This window comes from Buteo buteo, chromosome 18 (assembly GCF_964188355.1).
Source record: "Buteo buteo chromosome 18, bButBut1.hap1.1, whole genome shotgun sequence".
Lineage (NCBI taxonomy): Eukaryota > Metazoa > Chordata > Aves > Accipitriformes > Accipitridae > Buteo > Buteo buteo.
In genome coordinates, this window is record NC_134188.1 from 6,754,662 (window position 1) to 6,774,375 (window position 19,714).

The 19,714-nt window shown below is 41.9% G+C and overlaps 2 protein-coding genes across 3 annotated transcripts in view; both read left to right on the forward strand.

Annotated features, from left to right (window-relative positions):
* The first annotated feature begins 1,664 nt into the window (after positions 1-1,664).
* LOC142041512 (uncharacterized) lies at positions 1,665-7,658 on the forward strand. The gene is given in 4 exon segments (XM_075050416.1): positions 1,665-1,715; positions 1,717-1,885; positions 4,645-4,707; positions 6,420-7,658. Coding segments are annotated over 4 exon segments (1,107 nt in total). The 3' UTR covers positions 7,244-7,658.
* Positions 7,659-9,744: 2,086 nt separating this feature from the next.
* Positions 9,745-19,714, forward strand: part of MIPEP (mitochondrial intermediate peptidase) — a 78,058-nt gene continuing 68,088 nt past the window's right edge. Inside the window, exons 1-5 of one of the 2 annotated variants that reach the window (XM_075050719.1) lie at positions 9,745-10,053; positions 12,789-12,962; positions 14,943-15,031; positions 17,847-17,933; positions 18,858-18,921. In XM_075050719.1, the coding sequence (XP_074906820.1) occupies positions 9,880-10,053; positions 12,789-12,962; positions 14,943-15,031; positions 17,847-17,933; positions 18,858-18,921 (588 nt within the window). In that variant the 5' untranslated portion in view covers positions 9,745-9,879. The remainder of the gene's footprint in view (positions 10,054-12,788; positions 12,963-14,942; positions 15,032-17,846; positions 17,934-18,857; positions 18,922-19,714) is intronic. The other variant, XM_075050718.1, reaches the window with a different exon arrangement.

Genomic DNA, 19,714 nt, shown 5'->3' on the forward strand with positions numbered 1-19,714 from the left:
AGTCAATGCGAATTAATATTTCAAAAGGAATACTGATCTTAGTATTAAGTTCTCATTAATAAAATGACAAATTCAAAAGCCAATTATGTAAAATTTACTTATTCTATTGCTTTTCCTGTACAAGTACTTAACCTATATAGCCCAAGCTTCTGTGCATTAATTTATGAATATTAATTCCAAATAAAATGGGCATTAATTTTGTTGGTATCTGATTTTTGTTCCTCAGTCTAATCTCTTCCCACTAATTGTTCTTACACTCACTTAAACCAGGTAGTGCCCAGAATTAAGTATTAATGTATTTTGGCGGGGCTATATTAAAGGACATTGTATAGGAGGGACACTCTAATGAAAGGATAAATATAAGCGGGACTTTAAGTAGCATCGTTACCTGAAGGGCGAGGACCAGACTAAAGACTTGTTTTTGCCAAAAAACTCTCTTACTTGATCCCTCACATCTTTGTCCTCATCTCACTCTGCTCCAGCTTTGACCCCCTCTGAGGTCATTCAACTTATTAACTCAGTAGATGACTAACTCCAATGAAAAACAAAAAAGAGTAAAAGATGATTGCTTTGTGCTGATTTGGGGGTTGAATTGCTGTAGGTCACCTCCTGTGGCATCAGAGCCAGCTCCTGGGAGACGAGAGGCACAACTGTGCAGTCATGAGTAGGTGCAGGGAGAAATGTGGGTGGAGAAGTGGGCATTAAGACCCCTGCTGCTTCTTGGTTATGAGCTGTTTGACTAGTTCAATTATATTATTTTTCCCTTAAGAAGCTGTTATATAGATACTGGGTTATTAATGACCAACACTGATAAAACGTTGGAGAAACAGGACATTGTATGAATCCTTGTGCATGAATGCAGGATCACTGGTCCTACCTGAATCACCCCCAAGACCTTAAATTTTAACTGTTGATTTGGGCTTAGGACAGCAACAACATTTTTATTAGCACACTTTGTTGTAGACTTGCCAGACATTGGGGTTTCAGAGTTCTGGTTGGAATAAGAAAAGTCACTAGAATTTCTTCAGCATATAGCTGCTGCAACTCTATGTTCCTTGCTGTAATTGCTGGGGGGAGGAAGGGGGGGAAGACTATCACTTTTGCCCAAGTTGCCTTTTTATTACAATCTTGAAATTTGGGTTAAGTTCAGCCAAATCCATGAAATCTGGGCTTTGTCAATGCACTCATGGTTTAAACTGAACAGTGTGAAACTCTATGAGATGCACTGAGCTGTTGTTTTCTTGTTTGCTGGCTAGATCCTGAGGACATCAAAGGTAGCTCTAAACCTCCCCAGAGCTTTTGTGACTTTCAGCTGTTCACCATCTACTTGCATCAAATTTCCCTTTGCAAAGTCATTTATTTCCACAAGTCATATTGCATAAGAAAATATGAAACAGAACCTGATGCTCCAAATCATAGGGAATTAAGAAATATTTTAAATTGTGTAAAGCTGAGTCAATGTTTCAAATGTATAATGACACTATGGCTGATAATCCCATTAAATTATTATTTGAAATGGCACTCAGCAGTCTCCAGGACTGTGCTTAATGCTATATAGAGACCTATAAATAAAACAAAACAAAACAATAGATGTGGTGAAAACCCATTGCCTTTTTTTCCTCCCTCCCCCACCCTGCATCCCCTTCTAAGGTAGACTTAGGCAGATGTACTTTTGCTTTCTTAAATCTTTCAGCCAAAATCATATAACCTATCTAAAGAATGAAAAGCTGGATTATACTGCTGGCTATTGTAGTCAGCACAGCAAAACCACAAACCCAGGACATCTGTACCCAAGGGTATCCTGGCATCCCTGGCAATCCTGGGCACAATGGCATACCTGGTCGTGATGGACGTGACGGTTCAAAAGGCGACAAGGGAGATACAGGTACTATGTTCAGAATAAATGATTTCATGTATCAAATGCAATGCCATTAGTTCCCAAAGTTGTCTATAGTAACTTGGCATTAATGGGATTATTCTGCCTAGCCTTCAGAAAACATTTCAGATGCTTGTCATTTACTTGTTTGAAGAAGGAAATATAAAGAAAGACCTAATAATGAAAGCAAGATAGCTAATACTATGGAGGGGTCAGGTCCATGGGATAAAAACAGAAGAAGAAAGACTTTACCTTCTATTTTGGGAATATTTTCATGTCTATTTGAAAATTTTAAAGCCTGTAAACCTACTCCTACATCTCTAAGATAGCAACTGTATTTCTGTAAAAAGCTTCAAGCCCAGTAAAAAAACCCAAACAACAACTTGTTCAGTGTAATAAGAAGTGTGCAGCAGTAAGATTTCTCTTTCTTATCTAAATTTTTACATTTGTAGGACTTGCTTCTGAGTGTGCCTCCTTGCTGTAACTCAAGGGCCACTAGAGGGAAGTTCAGGAATGCAGACTATTGAAAACAGTGTAGGATTCATGTCTGCTCTAACAGGCTATAATTGAGATTTGTGTGTGATACTGAAGACAGAGGTAATCTTCCCAGCATCCTAAAGCTGGTAATTCCCATAGTACTTTAAGCCTCAGGATAACGATGGCCCTTGCATCCATGCTGGAATATCAAGGCCAGGGTTGCACAAGGTGATAAATCTGTGGGCATGTGGACATAGAACACTTCATCTGAAGTGTCACAACCCCAGAATGCAAAGCACAGGACAAGTGCAAATCTGCTGCTTCAAATTTGTTCACAAAATTCTAGGGGGGAACTTTTCCCCAACAGGCTTTATGTTAGGTCAGCTATTGTGTGGCATCATGCAGGTGGCATTATGGCTTAATATATAAAGCTGTCACAAACACTGTTATTGTGGGCCTGGCTAACTCAGCTGCACAAATCAATCCAGATCAAACTTGTACTTATCAGATAAACCTTTCTACCGAGCACTGATCTAAGGATTGTGAATCACAGCTCTTTTCAGTGGAGTATATAATCTAGTACCTAAACCATACTGAGGTCAACAGTTTAAAAGAAATTAACTTAACATGTGCTAAAGTGTTTTACTATGTCTTTCAAGCTAGTGGAAATGTCTGCCTTTAACAGACTAGGTTGCTAAGCTAATGAATCACGTGCTCCACCAGAAAAGTATATGCCTCCGCAAACAGCGTACGCTGCAGAATCAGTGTTGAAGGTGTAGTTTGATGTGTGGTTCTTTGATGGCTATGCTAGCATAGGCAGGATCCTCTACCAGATCCTCTTCCTCCCACTTGACTCTTCTCTCTCATGCCCCACAACTGTTTGTGTGGCTATATAGTAAACTAGATCAGCTGAAAAATAACTAGCACTTATAATTTGGGCAATGAAGAGTTATTCACTGCTTATGGCCTGCCCTAGACCACTGAAAGGCAAGTCTATCCACTTACATATTTACCTCAGTGATTGCTAAAGAGTTATTTTGAACTCTCTTGTTTATAAAATGATTTAGAGTTCTCTGTCAAGCAACCACTTAAGTGCTTCAGCTTTCAGTGCCCTAGCCTGGCTAAAACCAAAACCTTTTAAAACCTAGAAACAAACAAAAAAACCTCCATTAGCTTCCTAATAGGCACATACAATTAACTGCTGCCTTCTTCTATATGCAGGGGTCCAGGCAAGTCTGAAAAATGGAAAATCTAGAGCTTACTTTTTTTCATTTATCTTATAAAGGCCCTCACTTTACTCCAGTGAATTATCACATGATATCACTGGTTTATGATAAAGTCCCCAACTTTTTTTTCCTAAATTAAGCTATTACGATGACTATACTGATTATTTGTTGTTTGAACAAATTGGGATGACTGTACTATTACTTAGATGGTATGTTTATATTGTACGTACATACAACTTTGCAGTTAAATACATGAGACTTACCAAGTCAATGAAATTTCAGCAGATGCTGGACTGTGCCCATTGTGCAGAAAACTGCTAAAGAACTGTTCTCCTGTCTGTATGGCCAGAGAGCTACTCTTGGAATATGGTTACATCCAAACTGCCAACTCTTTTTTCTTCTGTTGTGTTCTGGATGTAAATCCAGGTATTTGATCACACACCTCTTGGTCACCTGTGATGTTACTATAAAAATTACTTCTATAATTGCTCTCTTTAGAGCAGAGGAAAGTTCGTGTCATGCTAGATACAGGGATCAAGAGTGTGAATGACTTCCTCAGATCTACAGGCAATATTATTCCGCTGTAATGTTTCATTACCATTGGCCAAAGCCCTGCAGATGTCTCTTCTTTAGAGGAGAGTTTACCATTGTTTCGCTACTAGGCTTCCTCCCCCTGCAAATCTTCTTGCTGAATATGGCTTCCTCATTCATTTTCCTGCTGGTATCTTCCAGGGACGGAGGCAACAAAAGGACAAGAGGTTTTCACATTGGTGGTCCTGACCAGCTTGTAGCTCGTCTACATATCTCAATAATCCACCTCTTTATGCCAAGGATTCCCTCTGTCTCAAAAAACCACTGTCCTCAGGCTGAGTTTCTGTGCTCTCTGTCAATCTCTCTGTAAGATAAAAGTACCAGGAGTGGCACCCACTAAAAGTCAGGAATAAGATAACTCTTCACATCACTGTTTAGCCAGGCTTGAAAAGGAAGGATTAAAGAAGAATTACATCCCAAGTTTTCTGGTAATTTAATTGTTTAATGAAAATCTGTTTGTCTCTTCTGTACTAGGTGAAGCAGGACTTCCTGGCAGTCCAGGAAAAGATGGTGCAAATGGAGAGAAAGGCGAACGAGGTCAGAGAAGAAGTGTTTCAATTTATTCTTTGTCTATCAACTGTCATGTCCTCGTGTTTGTGAGCACTGGACATGCCATACATTCTAGCTGTAGCAAAACTACCATAAAGGTTAAAAACCCTTTTTCCAGAAGTAGTAGAGGCTGCACACATATGCTGACAATACAAGAGAAATTTGCCACCTCCAATTATCCCACTGCTTCTGATGCCCTACAACTTCTTCACTCAGCCTGTTATCCTACCTTTCCCTGATCCTTTTGCCAGCTGCTGAGGAAGACACCGCATCTGCAGCTACCTCAGGAAAGTGAGGCTCCTGTAGCTATGTATGCAACTTCAGGGAAAGGGACTTTTAAAAGAAACTGTAGCAGACACAAGTTATACTCCTAAAAATACAGTAGATCCTGTATACTTCACCTGTTTAACCAGCCTATGCATACACAGCATGTCTCCTGTGTCAGATGGATGTACACGTGCAGAGTGACTTGTGCATAAAAGCAGGGAGTCAGCCATCGTGCAAGTGGCATCACATCATTCTGCACAAATTCAATAACTCTGAGATGCTGGACCTTTTCATCCTTAGACCAGCTGTACACAGACAATGTATATATCCAAAAGCATGGAAGCCTGCCAAAGACAGTGTCCAGGTTCTCCAAAATCCTGAAGCTGACCCTCAGAAATAACATATAGTATATGCATTGCATGGGAGTTTTTACAAGCTGCTCTACACCCCTCAGACTTTTTCCAGTCTATTAGAAATGACCCCAGTCCTGGAATGAGCGTGAGACATGAAGCCACAAGTGTTGTTTAAAATTACCAAAGCTACCTTCTTTACCTGTGTTCTTGTCCTGATGGACCCATGCTGCTTTTCGCAGAGGCTCACCATACAATCTCACTTGTTTTCAGTTTATTGCTGCTGTTAAATACTCTCAGTTGTAAATTGAGAATAGTAAACTGTAAGTACAGCATCATTCCTAACATCAGAAGCCAGAGGCTCTTATGCAGAAATTATCAGCTTCTTTTCCTGATTGATAGAGTATATGATCATTATGGTATCTTCTATCAACTGCTAACATGCCCTTCAATTAATGAGAACTTCACCTTCAAACCCTTGTGCAGCAATCAGAGAATCTTCAAAGGCTTTGAGCTTCAGTCCAAGAGCAGATGAAGGATAAATGGAGCATGTCGTAGCAAATAACAAGGACAAAAAGCCTTTAGCTGCACTGCAGTAGCAATCTAGGTAACCCAAGCAGAGTTCCATCACGTAGAAATTATAGACACACATGGAAAGCAAGTTCTGGGTGTTGTCCAAATAGAACCTTCCTCTGATTAAATTGTGAACCATCTCCCCCATTTTGTATATCAAAGGCTGAAAACAAGTGTTTGGACAGATGCTGCTTGTGCTGGAGATGATGTGAGCTGTCAATGCTACCATCAGCCTGTAGACAAATCACACTTTCCTTTCTTTGAGTTTATTCTTGCTGCTCTCAGCCAGAGCACCTGTTTTCTAACACAATAGCAGCTCCTTCAGATGTTATGCTTATCCTGCACTTAAATGTATGAGAAATTGTATGTACAGTGAGCACAGTGTATATAGTGGTGACACACACCTACACATACATGTCTTTGTGCTGAAACTCATCTTGTGCCCCACTAATCCAGTGGAAGATCACGAAGTGTCCTTTTTTTTTTTTCCCCCCTTTTTTTTTCATTTAGGGGCCAATGGGACTGTTGAAGAGAAGGGGAACAAAGGAGATAAAGGAGAAAGAGGACGACCTGGGAAACTGGGACCAAAAGGAATTATAGGGTCAGTGGGTTACAAAGGTCAAAAGGGAGAGCTGGGACTGCAAGGACACAAGGGGTTAAAAGGAGACATTGGGCCCATAGGTCCAAAAGGGACAAAGGGTGAAATTGGCCATCCTGGAAGAGTTGGTTTCCCAGGGCCAATTGGCCTGACAGGTAATCCAGGTCCTAAAGGTAATACTGGAGATCTGGGGCCACAGGGTAATCCAGGAGTTCAGGGGGAAAGAGGCTTGAAAGGAGACAGAGGAGATAAGGGGAACGCAGGTCCCCCACCAGTCCTGCCAAAGAGTGCTTTCAGTGTCGGCCTTACAATCGCCACCAAATTTCCCCCGCCGAATCGCCCAATCAAGTTTGACAAGGTGCTGTATAATAGTCTAAATGACTACAACTCAGTTACTGGCAAATTCACCTGCAAATACCCCGGTGTTTACTATTTCACCTACCACATCACTGTCTACTCAAGGAATGTCCGAGTAGCTCTAGTTAAAAATGGCATCAAGATGCTTCACACGGTGGACAGATACCAGAGTGGAGAGGACCAGGCCTCGGGAGCCGCCATCCTCGAGCTACAGGGAGGAGATGAGGTGTGGCTGCAGGCTCACCAAGGAGAGACCTTCAACGGGCTGTTTGCAGATGCGGATGATGATACGACCTTCTCTGGGTTCCTCCTGTTCAGCACCTCTGACCCGCTGGAGCCACTGCCATCGCCCGACACGTTAACTCCACGTTATCCATGAATGCTGTATGTCCGTGTCCTTCAGCCCTCCCTAATAAAGTTGTCATCTGCTGGGCAATTTCTACTGGATTCAACAGAAAACAGAAATCATCCAGGGAGGTACGCTGAGGGCTGAAAGGGAGATGTAGGACTGCAGGGCAGGTTGGGACCGGCTAGGCATCTCCCTAAAACTTGAGTAATTTTTTTTTTTTTTTTTTTTTTTACTGAAGTCATCACAGTGGGAAGGTGTAGGATCACACTACTTGTATCTGTAGGAAACCAGGCCTCATTATGCACACAACTGCTCATTGCACAACTTACTGTGCTGAAGTTTTCATTATCAGCTGCTAAAACAGAGCTCAAGGTTTCAGAGCCATACTCAGAAGAGTTTGAATTGAATGCTGCCTTGTCCCAGTTGCAAGGTACCAGGTATAAATTTATTAAGCTGTCCTAATCTACCGTTGTCAGCTTTGTTTTTTAAAACTCAAAATAAAAAAAATTCCTAATATGCATAAACAGTTTTCATGGCTGCAGTTGCAGGACAGTTGGTTTCAGGAACGGCTTCTGCACAAGAGAAGACAACTTTTAAGGATCTATCGTGCTGGCCTTGACACATTACTGGTTTGGTGACTTACTGTAGCTATACAGGGGTGCGTACACCAGTTCTGAAGGACAAATGTTTTAAAAGAAAGTGGGGTGAAATAAAATATAAAATTTCAAGTTCTGGAATGATGACATGTGTGGGGTTTAGGGTTATTCCATGCGGGGTCCGGATGATAGAACACCAATATGATGATTAAAGTTGCCAGTTTATTGAGTCTAGCTGATCATTCTTATACAATTCTCTAAGTCGTTTAGAAGCTTTGATTGGCTGCTACATGCAAGCATTTGGTGTCCACGTGCACAAGCATAAACTGTGATTGGTTACATCGATACTGTCCACGCGTATAAACATAAGATACAGTTAGTTCATCGATACTGTCCACGCGTATAAACATAAGATAGAGTTAGTTATACTCACTCTGTACACGCGCATACACACAGGATATAATTGGCTACGTTAGCTAGAGCATGCGAAAGTTGTCCCAGTCCAATTGGTCGAGATAAGCCCCTGAATTGAGGTTGTTTGTGCCAAGTTCCCTTTATTGTGGAATGTGCACCTGTGCTTTTCTAATTGGGATCTTTCTTTTTCTATCTTCTTGTTTGTTCTGTTCAAGGCCTTCTAAAGGCATCTGGAACGCTCTTGTGACCATGAGCTACTTTCAGGCCCAGTAACTAAGTTCCCTATAATTGAACCCTACAGACATGTGGGTCCCTGCCATCTTGTATAAACATTAAGCCGCAGTTACTTCCAAGCCAGTTTATATCTTTCTAGGTGGCACGTGTAGATGGACTTGAAATTTGGTTAGTTTGCATCCAACCATTTAAAAATAATTTTAAAACTTGGCATTGGCGTAGTTTGATACCCACAGGAGCTCCTTGCTCTTTTGTTGCAGCGGGGCAGATTTTACAGCTTTTAAATATGCTGCTTTGCTCTTTGTGTAGCCAAAGGTCTGAAATAGAGTGAAATGGAGTGATAGGAGGAAATGCCATGTGGATTCTCTAATGTGGGCAGATATTCAATGCCGGTGGAAAAACACAGCATAACATTGCCGTACTTCAGAATTAGCTGGCGCAAACCAAATTCTTCCAAATGAAGGATAATCTTTAATCAACACTGAAGCAGACACAGTGGAGCACTGACTGAGAGATATTTCCTGTGCCATGAGAAACTTTAGTTTCTGTGAATTTTCTCAGATTTTTTTCCCCCTAAACCTCAAAAATATAACAAAAGATGCTGGTAAGTCTCACCCCCTCCCCTTAAAAGAGAATAAAGCAGAGATGCCAACCGGCATGGGTCAGTGACATGAAATTCAGCCTGGCTTCCCATCACCCCTAACGCTGCCGGGGGGGGAAGGAAACGAGGACACGTCCCCAAGGGTGTTGAACCCCGAGTACGGATCACGGGCCCCGAAAACGAACTCAGTGAGGTGGGTTTCTTCAGGAAAAACGGCCGCACTTCTCACGTCAGCTGAATTACAGTGAGGGGGATAGCCGGGCTCTAAGGCAGAGGAAAGGGTGATGTGAATTTTTCAGTAAGAGGAGATTTTTTTTTTCCCGGTAAGCCACAGGCCTGAAGTTCGTGTCACAGAAGGTTCTAGACCAAAAAACCTCTTCAAAACGCGTTTAAGTGGCAAACACGTAGGAGACATTTCAGTCAGCAGAGGCCCCTCCTCTCACCGCCGCCCCGGCGCCCGCCAGGCCCGCGGCAGAGCCCTTCCCTTTTTTTCCCTTCCCCTTCCCTTCCTTTTTCCTTCCTTTTCCCTTCCCTTTCCCTTCTCTTCCCCTCCCCTTCCCTTCCCAGCAGCGCAGGCCCAGTCCCGGGCGGCCCACAGAGGCCCGCTGCGGCCGCCTCCGCCTGGGAGAGCCGGGGCAGGGCGGGAAGGAGCCGGGCGGGCGGGCTGAGGGGAGGCGGCGGGGGGGGGGGGGGCAGGCAGCTCCGCCTTCCCTCCGCCTCCTCCTCCTCCTCTTCCTCCCTCTCCTCCCCTCGGCCCGGAGGCGGCGGAGGTCGCTGCCGAGGCGGGAAGGCCCGGGCCCGTTGCCGGGCCTCGCTCCGCCATGCTGGCCGGCTGCCGGCGGGCGCTGCCGGCGGCGCTGGGCCGGGCCCTGCGGGGCCGGTCGGCGGGGCCGGTTCGTCGGTCCGTCAGCACCAGCTGGTGCCCGGTGGGAGCCGCCTTCGACGCGAAGCAGCAGCGGGAGCAGCGGCGGGGCAGCGCGGCGGGCGGGGAGACGGTGAGAGGCCGGAGGGGAAGGGGCTGCTGCGGGCAGGAGGCGGCCTCGGCTGCCGGCAGCCTCGGGCTTCGCTTGTCTTGTGGGGTCTTTGGTTTTAGGAGTTCTAAATCGCCGTGGCGGGACAGCCGGGCTGTTGCCAGAGGGTTGGGCGGTTAATTCTTTGTAAGGGTTTGTTTTGGTTCTAATGAACAAAAACATTCGGTCTGCCGGACGCACGAGGGGTGGGAAATCACGGCCTTGTTTATTGGAACGTTTGCTTAGAGCCTCAGTAGAGACCGTATGCTTCTAAATGTGCGTTACCCCTTCCACTCCGAGCTCTTTCTTACCTGGCTGTGTCTTTTTTAATCTGTCAGTGTCATGCCAATGCACTTTGGCAGTGCTTCAAAATGAGTTCGACTGCTGGCGTCCTCTTGTGTGGATGTCATCCTTGACATTCAGTTGCCTGTGGCAAAAAAAGCATTTGTTTGCTGGGTTGGTGACACTCAGGCTTTTTGATGTATTTATTTTTAGGGTGAATCACATACATTTGTTAGTGAGAGTCCTGGGAATCTAAACAAGTTCCTGGATAGTGTGAGGTGTGTACTTTCAATGGTACAGTGCATGCAGAATACTTACACCTGCAAAATTTACGTGTTAGTTTGTTGATTCAGCTATTCCTGCCATGGTGCCCAGGCTGGTGAAGCTGTTGAGACTAGATTTTCAGTGAGGACAACTCTGACCTCTGTTTATAATCCAGCACTTGTTTGGGAAAGTTTTCTTCTGGCTTCCTGCCTCTGGAGGCACAGCGGTGTAACTCTCGCTTTCAGGAAATAATCCAGTTAAATATCGTGCATTTGCCTGGTCTAGGGAATAAGCTCTGGATTCGCTTGGCCCACGGAGAGGATGTAGAGTTCTTTGGGAAGAGAGATGCGTATTTCAGGCTTGCAAAGAGGTTTTGACAGCTGGGCTGTAAATGCTGAGGCCAAGCAAAAAGAATAATGCTGCAGCTGTGCAGCCACGCCGTTAAAGAACTCGGAGACCTGCACTAGCCTTCATTTTTTTTGTAATTTTTAAATTTTTATGTCAAACTTGTTGTCATGTTGAAGAGGAACTCCACAGCTAATTTATCTCTGAGAGAAGATAACTCCTGTTTACAGAGGACTACATGCGCAGGAAGAACTCACTCGGGAGGATGAATGGTGGTGCAGGGCAGCAGGAATGCCAGGAGCTCTCTGGGACATTGCAGGATACTGCATCAGCTGGCTGAGGAGTCTCTTGTATAGCAAGCGTTATTGAAGGGTGGTGTGGTGCATGTATATTTATGTTCGTATGCATGTGTTTATATACACGTGTATATATATAAAAATATCTTTTTCAGTGTTCATTTCAGTCCAGTTCCTATTCCCAAATAATAAATTAAAACATGGGAAGTGTGAGGAAAGGGTTTTCTGTCTTAGGGTGGCCTGCTTATAGTAAGAGCATTGGGGGGGGGAAGGTAGTTTTAGCAACAGCAACAGAATGAAGATAGAAGAAAGTAACTTGGAGTGTCCCAAATGCTTACTTTAGGGGATGCTTTTGCTTCAGGATGTATACTTTTACAGACAAGCTGTCAGTTTGCAGTTTTTCATTTTATTTGGATAAATACTTGTAAACTACATGCAAACCTGCAACTGATTGCTATAACACAAAGAGTTTGGAGAAGGTGCATTGTAAAGTGACTGGCCTGCAGATTTTCAAATCCAGATTGTGATTTTTAGATGCTGAGATTAAATTTGGGAAGGGGTGGGTGTTGTGTGAAATCATGTACCTTGTACTGTTAGACGCTGTAGTTAGGAGATGAGGAGATGCTCATGTTGCAGTTGGGTGGTTGCAAAGGGAGTGTATTGCTTGCAGAGATGCTGTTTTATCTTAAATGAATTTTTTTTACTGTGATAGGTCTGATCGTGGAACTTCTCTAGCAGGTAGTGTTAGCAATTTTGTTTGGTCTGCAGTAGGACCTCTTTAACTCTCTTCCACAAATGCAGAACGTGACTGCTGTCTCTGTCTACACTGCCCAAGTCAGTATGTTCACTCTGCCCTGTTGGACAGGGCCAGGCTTGGTAAGAACTTCAGGAATAAAACTGTTCATACCATAAAATTTTTGAGTTGTTGCTGATCATTCCTTTGAGATCTGGTTCCAGTATTTGGGCTCATTTAATGAGCCTGAGACAACCATTCTGTTGCCTGCAATCCATTGGTATCTAGGGCTGCTGGCCAACTCTTTCACTGTTTGTCACTCCTGCTTAGTCCTCGCATTCCTTGATAAGTCTCTTTTGCTTCAGAGGTACGACTTTCTCTCACTTCAGAACGTAAATGGACTTCCTGTGATTTGTCTGGTGCCCATGCTTTGGAAGCAAGATTAAAAATTGCTTTGGGAAAAGGATAGTACAGGAGGTTATGGGGTGGAAGAGGAGAGTTTGTGAGGGTTTGATGCTGAACTCTTAAGGTTTTCTAAGAACAGTCCTGGCTAAAAGAACCTCAGTGAGGTTTTGCTCTGAGAAATGAAGATGTTTTTGTGTGATACCAGTGTATTTGACTGACTTTGCGACTAGTCTCTCTACAGAGACACTCATGTGGGAATGTTTTAGCGAAGTGTCACAATATGCTACCTAGGGTCGTTTTGGTAAAATTTCGTGGTGATAATTCCATCCTGAAACAAAGGGGTAGAAATCGAGGAGGGTAATAGTGATGTGTTTTCATTGTGTTCTGCACTGCAGGGTCTCTTTGGTGTTCCAGAATTGAGCTGTCCAGAAGGATTTCAGGAAGCACAGGACAAAGCATTGCAAGAATCGGAACAGCTAGTTCAGAAGGCATGTTCAATACCACCTGGGCCAGAGACTGTAATGATCTTTGATCAGCTTTCAGATGGCTTGTGCAGAGTAGCAGACTTGGTAAGTTACTTTTTTTTTATTATTATTTGAAGCAATTTCTTTTAAACTGACTGTCTTAATAAGCTTACACCATGTTGTTCCATTTTATGATTTTCTGCTCTGCAATAAATAGCAGATCAGCTCTGTGAAATTTTGCATTGACAGAAAACTAAATTGATTTAAAGTTAATTACAAAGGCTTTTACTGAATGATAGGTAACTACAAATCCTGTCAAACTGTCCAGTTAATTTTAAGACAGATGTAAAAATAATATAAAGGCCACAACAAGAAAAATAACTGTGAAATCAGAATTGTATTTCTGCTGTAATATTAATACACAGCTTTCCAGAGTCACTTACATTATGGAAAACAGGGTATTTATCTCAAAGTTAAAGCTTGGGTTGCAATGCACATGTTATGAAAGTTTATAGGTGAAGGTCCATAAAGAACTTACAGATTAAAAGCACCAGATAAAACTAAACAGTATCGCCTTTTATTAACACAAGAAAAAAATGCAGGTATTTCCTAGATTGCAGTTTCTGCCATCCACAGAATTGCAGTACTTGATCTGATACTCTGTATCACAAAATATTAAGTTTAACTGAGCACTTCATATTGCTCTCTGGAAACTGTTTGCCCAAAGTATCTCTTTTATCAAAGCATCACTTTTCCTTTGAAGGAAGCAGGCCCACCCTTCGTACTGAGATCAGTTCTTAATAAATATGTCACTGATTTTTTTGACTTTGGCTTTCATATTTGAATTTCTCTGTGTGTTTTCAGTTCTCAAATCTTGTTTCTTACTTTTTTGTAGATTCCAGACATCTTTTGTGCCAGGCACTTTTTTGTTCCGAAAGTACATACTCTGTTGAGTCACTAATTCTCCTTTTGTTTCTTATATTTTATATAGACTATGCCTAATTTGTCTTAATCAATCAATCAATATCTTATTAAAACACTAATGTCAGATTTCAGTGGTCATAGTTTTGTATCAGTTTGCTGAGTTAAAATTACCTCCTATGTACTACTTCCAGGTTTATATGTTCAAAGATGCAGAGCTCTGTCTAGAAGCAATTTGATGATTGTTATCTGTTGGCAGGAATTTTGAGATCTGCCATTCAGCACCTATTCTATCAATATCATACAGGATTTTAAACAGGGATTCTAAGAAGTAAAAATCTTAAGTGTGTAACATTTGTAAGGTTGCCTTTTCAATCAAACTGCAATCGTACTGTTAAACAAAGTCAACCTTGTTTCATGTACTTTCTGTAAAGTCATGCTGAGTGTCTTCGATGTATTCCTAATCTTTAATTAAATATATTCCTAATCTTCAATTCTTTATCATTTCAATGCCAGAACCTCCCTGAATTCATGTCTGCAATCATGGAAGCACCTAGCTCCCCAGCCTCCTTTTAGCGTCATTCTAGCCTTCTGAACTCCTTTAAGTATTTGGAGACTTACTAAAAATCAGTAAGTCAAATAAAAACCCTGTTCTGAATCCAAAAGAACTTTTGGGTTTTCTCTTTACCTAGTAGGAAGAAACATGTTTAATGATGTCAAAGCATAACTTGATGGTCTGAACACAAGAGTAAAAAGGGTTTGAAAAGAAACCCGCTACACTTTTGGTGGTATGCTTTTTTCTTAACTGTGAATTTTAGTTTTAAAAATCTTTTGTAATAACATTTAAATACATTGGAGTATCTCTATGTTGTAAGGACTCTTAAGATACACACCATACCAAAAAAGTTTTTCAGAAGTGTGTGAATTAAAGATATTTTTTGGAAAGACACGTTCACTTTCTGGTTTAATAGTTGTCAGCACAGTTTTCCAATAAGTTTTGTCTTTTAGGAAAAAAAAAAAAAGGCAAATTCTGCAAATAGATTGCACGGAACTGTAGAAATAAATGTTAATGTAAATGGAACTACTTGAGTGCAGCTTTGTTTATAATTCAAGATTATTTAATTTGTGTCTTTGCCTCACTGTTTTCTTATTCTGCTATCTCAGGCTGATTTTGTGAAAATTGCCCATCCTGACTTTGCATTCAGAGAGGCTGCTGAAGAAGCTTGCAGGAACATTGGAACTGTGGTAGAGAAGTATGTTTTCTTCTTTTTATTTTCTTTTTTTCTATTTCCATATGCATCTTTAAAAATTACTCTGTGATCATCTACTGTGGTGGGTTGACCTTGGCTGTATGCCAGGGTCCCACCAAAGCCGCTCCATCACTCCACAGGAGAAAGAAAATATAACAAAAGGCTTGTGGGTTGACATAAGGACAGGGAGAGATCACTCACTAATTACCATCACAGGCAAAACAGACTTGACTTGGGGAAAAATTAATTTAATTTATTTCCCATCAAATCAGAGTAGGATAATACATAAATAAATAAAACCCAGCAAATCTTAAAACACCTTCCTCCCACTCCTCCCTTCTTCCTGGGCTCAACTTCACTCCCAGTTTTCTTTACCTCCTCCCCCCAGCGGCACAGGGGGAAGGGGAATGGGGGTTGGGGTCAGTTCATCACACCTTGTCTCTGCTGCTCCTTCCTCCTCAGGGGGAGGACTCCTCACTCTTCCTCTGCTCCAGCCTGGGGTCCCTCCTACGGGCTGCAGTTCTTCATGAACTGCTCCAGTGTGGGTCCCCTCCCCGGGCTGCAGTCCTTCAGGCACAGCCTGCTCCAGCGTGGGTCCCCCATGGGGTCACAAGTCCTGCCAGAAAACCTGCTCCAGCCTGGGCTCCTCTCTCCACGGGGCCACAGGTCCTGCCAGGAGCCTGCTCCAGCGTGGGTTTCCCACGGGGTCACAGCCTCCTTCGGTCATCCCCCTGCTCCGGCGTGGGGTCCTCCCCAGGCTGCAGGTGGAGATCTGCTCCCCCGTGGACCTCCCTGGGCTGCAGGGGGACAGCCTGCCTCACCATGGTCTTCACCATGGGCTGCAGGGGAATCTCTGCTCCGGCGCCTGGAGCACCGCCTCCCCTCCTTCTGCACTGACCTGGGGGTCTACAGGGTTGTTTCTCTCACATCTTCTCACTCCTCTCTCCAGCTGAAGTTGAAAATTGCACAGGTTTTTTCCCCCCCTTCTTAAATCTGTTATCCCAGAGGTGCTACCGCTGTTGCTGATGGGCTCAGCGCTGGCCAGCAGCAGGTCCGTCTTGGAGCCGGCTGGCATTGGCTCTGTCAGACATAGGGGAAGCTTCTAGCAGCTTCTTACAGAAGCCACCCCACTACCAAAACCTTGCCACTCAAATGCAATGCATCTGTGAAAACAGCAATCAACAAAAAAAATATGTAGGAAGGATTTGCATGTGAGAACAAAGTGTGAGTCTTGCTGTTACAGATATTTAAGGATTTAGCTTTAGCTCTTCTTTGGGTCCTATTCTCTCTCTCTTTTTTTTTTTTTTTTTTTTTTTTAAAAACCTAAATCCTAAAAATTAACTCTGTGGTCCTTGACTACAGTGAATTGATTTGCTTCTCTTCTGCTCTTGCTGCTGAGAAAGTGGAAAGGGGTGATCTTTAATCTCCAAATACAGCGTCCTTTCAGTACCTTCCCTTCCTGTGGTGTTCAGGAGTGGCCTTCTTAAGTGACAGCTTTACCAAGCAGTACTCTGAATGTGACCCAGAGTCTGCTACTTCCCTCAGGATTCCTAATAACAGTGGAGGCAGTGACTGGTTGACCTGATGTCCCGCAGTAAGTTGCAGAGGCAGTGAAGCCTTTTGTACTCTGAGGAGGACAGCAGTGCATCAGTTTGTTTACTAAGCCTTGTGACTAACATGACTGGATAAAAAGAGAATTCTAAGATTAAATTCAGCAGAAACTGTTGCTTTGGTCTTGCCAGCATGTTTGGGAAACCTTTCACCTGAAACTGGATTTTTCAAGATCTAGATTGAGCACACCATCTCTAACAATATGACGTTAATATCTGAATGCCACTTCAGATGTAAAATTTGTAGAAAGAAGAAGGTATTCACAAATTAACCTGAGAGGTTCATAAACTATTTTAAATGCTCAAAACTTGCCATTGTTGAATGTTCCTTTTTATGGGCAAGTGGTATCACTCAGGAAGTACTAACAATACATAACTGCTTTTAGCCACTTTTTGACAGAGTGCTGGACTTCTTATTTAACACCTTTTTTACAGAGCCTTTTCTGAAGTACAGGCATGATGTAATGTCGTCTTCTGTCTCTGAATTGGGTATTGGTAATTATTAAGTTCATTTTACAAATGAGGCTGCAGAGGCTTCCTGCACCTCAGCTGATTTAAGAAGTTGGTGCTCAAGACTGTCAGGCTGGGGTCTGCTGCCCACCACAGCTATGCTGATGTATATTCATGTGTTCCGTTCCCCACCCAGTAATCCAGGTTGACATACATGCTTGCAGTTAACACACCAGTGAATGTGATGGACCAAGTATTGTCTGGCACAGGGACAGTGATGAGCATCTGGAAATGTTCTGGGGATAGTAAGTCATTAGCCTACTTCAATGGCAGCCAGCAGGACATTTATCTGATGGCAAACTAGAGCACAGATTTTCCTTTAATGGAGTCCTTTCAAAATAAGGATTAGAAAACAGCTCTCCCACCTTTATGCTCTCGCCATGATTATCTTTGTCCATAAAAAATAAGCTGATAATCTTATACTTGCTCGTATTTGCCACAAAATGCCATCCAGAGGTATTTTTCTATTGGATGCACAAGACCTATTTTCATGCCAGTTTGTCCGCACATCGTTTGTATACAAATTTTGTAGTTTTTAAGTGGGGTTGTGAACCAGAAAGCATTTTGAAAATACAGTCGTTGGTTTTTTATGTTGTTTCAGTAAATATTAAGCTCTGCCTTTGAATGAGTAATTCCAAGAGACTGAAATATTAGTGTTTGTTGCTAATGCGTGATTCTTTTACTCTGTTTCTTTCCAGATTAAATACAGATGTTGAACTGTGTCAGAGTTTGAGACGTCTGCTAGCTGATGAAATTGTTATGAGTTCCCTAGATCCTGAAACCAGGTACTTATTAATGCTTATAGATTTAGATTTTTAGGCAGTATATAGCATTCCTTATTGTGCTTATATTTTGTGTTTTGCTAAATTAATTTATAGAACTGGAAAATATACCACATCTCTGTTACTAATTTATTAGTCACTACTAAATTAACTGCACAGGAGTTAGGAAGTTTGTAGTTGTGTAGTCTTGGAGGATGTCTCTGTGACTGTAGAGCACAAGATATATTTAAGCTGAATAACTGAGATCTGCAAAACCAAAAAAATGATAACTTAAAATTTTCTTCAATAACAGCATTTTGATTAAAATGAGGTGCTATACTGTGGTGTATATATAGTGGTGTTTTTAGCAAAAAAAGTAGGGAACAAACTATATAACTTGTTTTCAGTTTATAGAAATTTATATCTTTCACAATCAGATTATCAGTATATTTAAAGCTTACTTCATGATTGCTGTAAAATATTTTATTAGCTGCTTATTCAGTTATAGTTTTGAGTTATTTCTTTGCTAACATGGTTAGACAAGCTTAATGTTTGAGTAAGTTACTTCCTTCTTTCCCCACAACCAAGGATGTTAGATTTGAAGAGGTCTTTTTCTGATCTGTTAGAATAAATGAAGTGTCAAATTAAAATCATAATTTGCACAAATTTGTTAAACATCTAGATTAATGTAGTGGAATTATTTTGAATGATATTTTCAATGCAGATGACTAACATAACTAAAAAAGGAAAAATCCTATTTCACTGAGTAAACTGTTAAGGACCTACAACATAGGAAGTCTGTGTAAATATTAACAATACTCATATAACTGTGTTGTTATTCTCTGTAAAAGACATGAAGCCTAAATAACTACTAGGGGCAAAATTGATGAAGAAATTATGCTTACTATCAAATAAGGCTGTTTTAACGCGGATTTACTGTATTTTTAGGCGAGTGGCAGAACTTTTTATGTTTGATTTTGAGATAAGTGGCATTCATTTGGATGAAGAAAAGGTAATTTTTGGCTACAATATATGAACAGAAATTTGCCTGGCTACCAGAGACCAGATAATGAAACGTGTGGAACGTGCATCACGTGACTCTGAGCAAGTTTGTCCTCCAAGATTCCCATTGTCCTCTGTGGAATTTTGTTTTCTCAGAAGTGATTAGTTTTGTCTATTTTAAATCACTTCTAAAGTGTGTTTTTTAATGTTGTTTTAGATATTAGTTGGCTGTTCTTCCCAGTTTAGTCCTCATCATTCCTTTGTTCTGAAGAGTTACAAGCAAGACCTGGGATCCTGCTTGCTTTGATTGGTGTCTGCATCAGATATTTAAAAAAGCTGCTTAGCTGTCTGAACAACCTATTTATAGAGGGGGAAAAGCAGTACCCCATGCACTGTGATGACAGATTAATCAAGTAGAGTTTTAAAAGGGATCAGGTGTGTGTCCAGGCTCTCCTTGGTGCTCACATAACCAGAAGTTGTAAATCTTGTTCAAAATTGAATGTCTGGGCATGGTCTGATTACCTCTCTTGGAGCTTTTACATGCTTTTGCAGTAGTTAGTGATGGATTTGCCAAAATGGTCAGCTTTCACCATGCTTTGTGGTATGGATGCTCTGTTGCATGTCTGTTCATAGCTCATGTCCCTGTATAAAGTCAATACCTTGTTTATTTGAGTCATCCCCTCAAAAAAGATCTGTACAAGGGCTCTTTTACCAGATTGATGTGGTAAAGTTACTCTGAAGATCATGGTTGTGATGGTGTTTTGTGACCTGGAAAATGCTTCTAGAATATATTTTTGCAATTA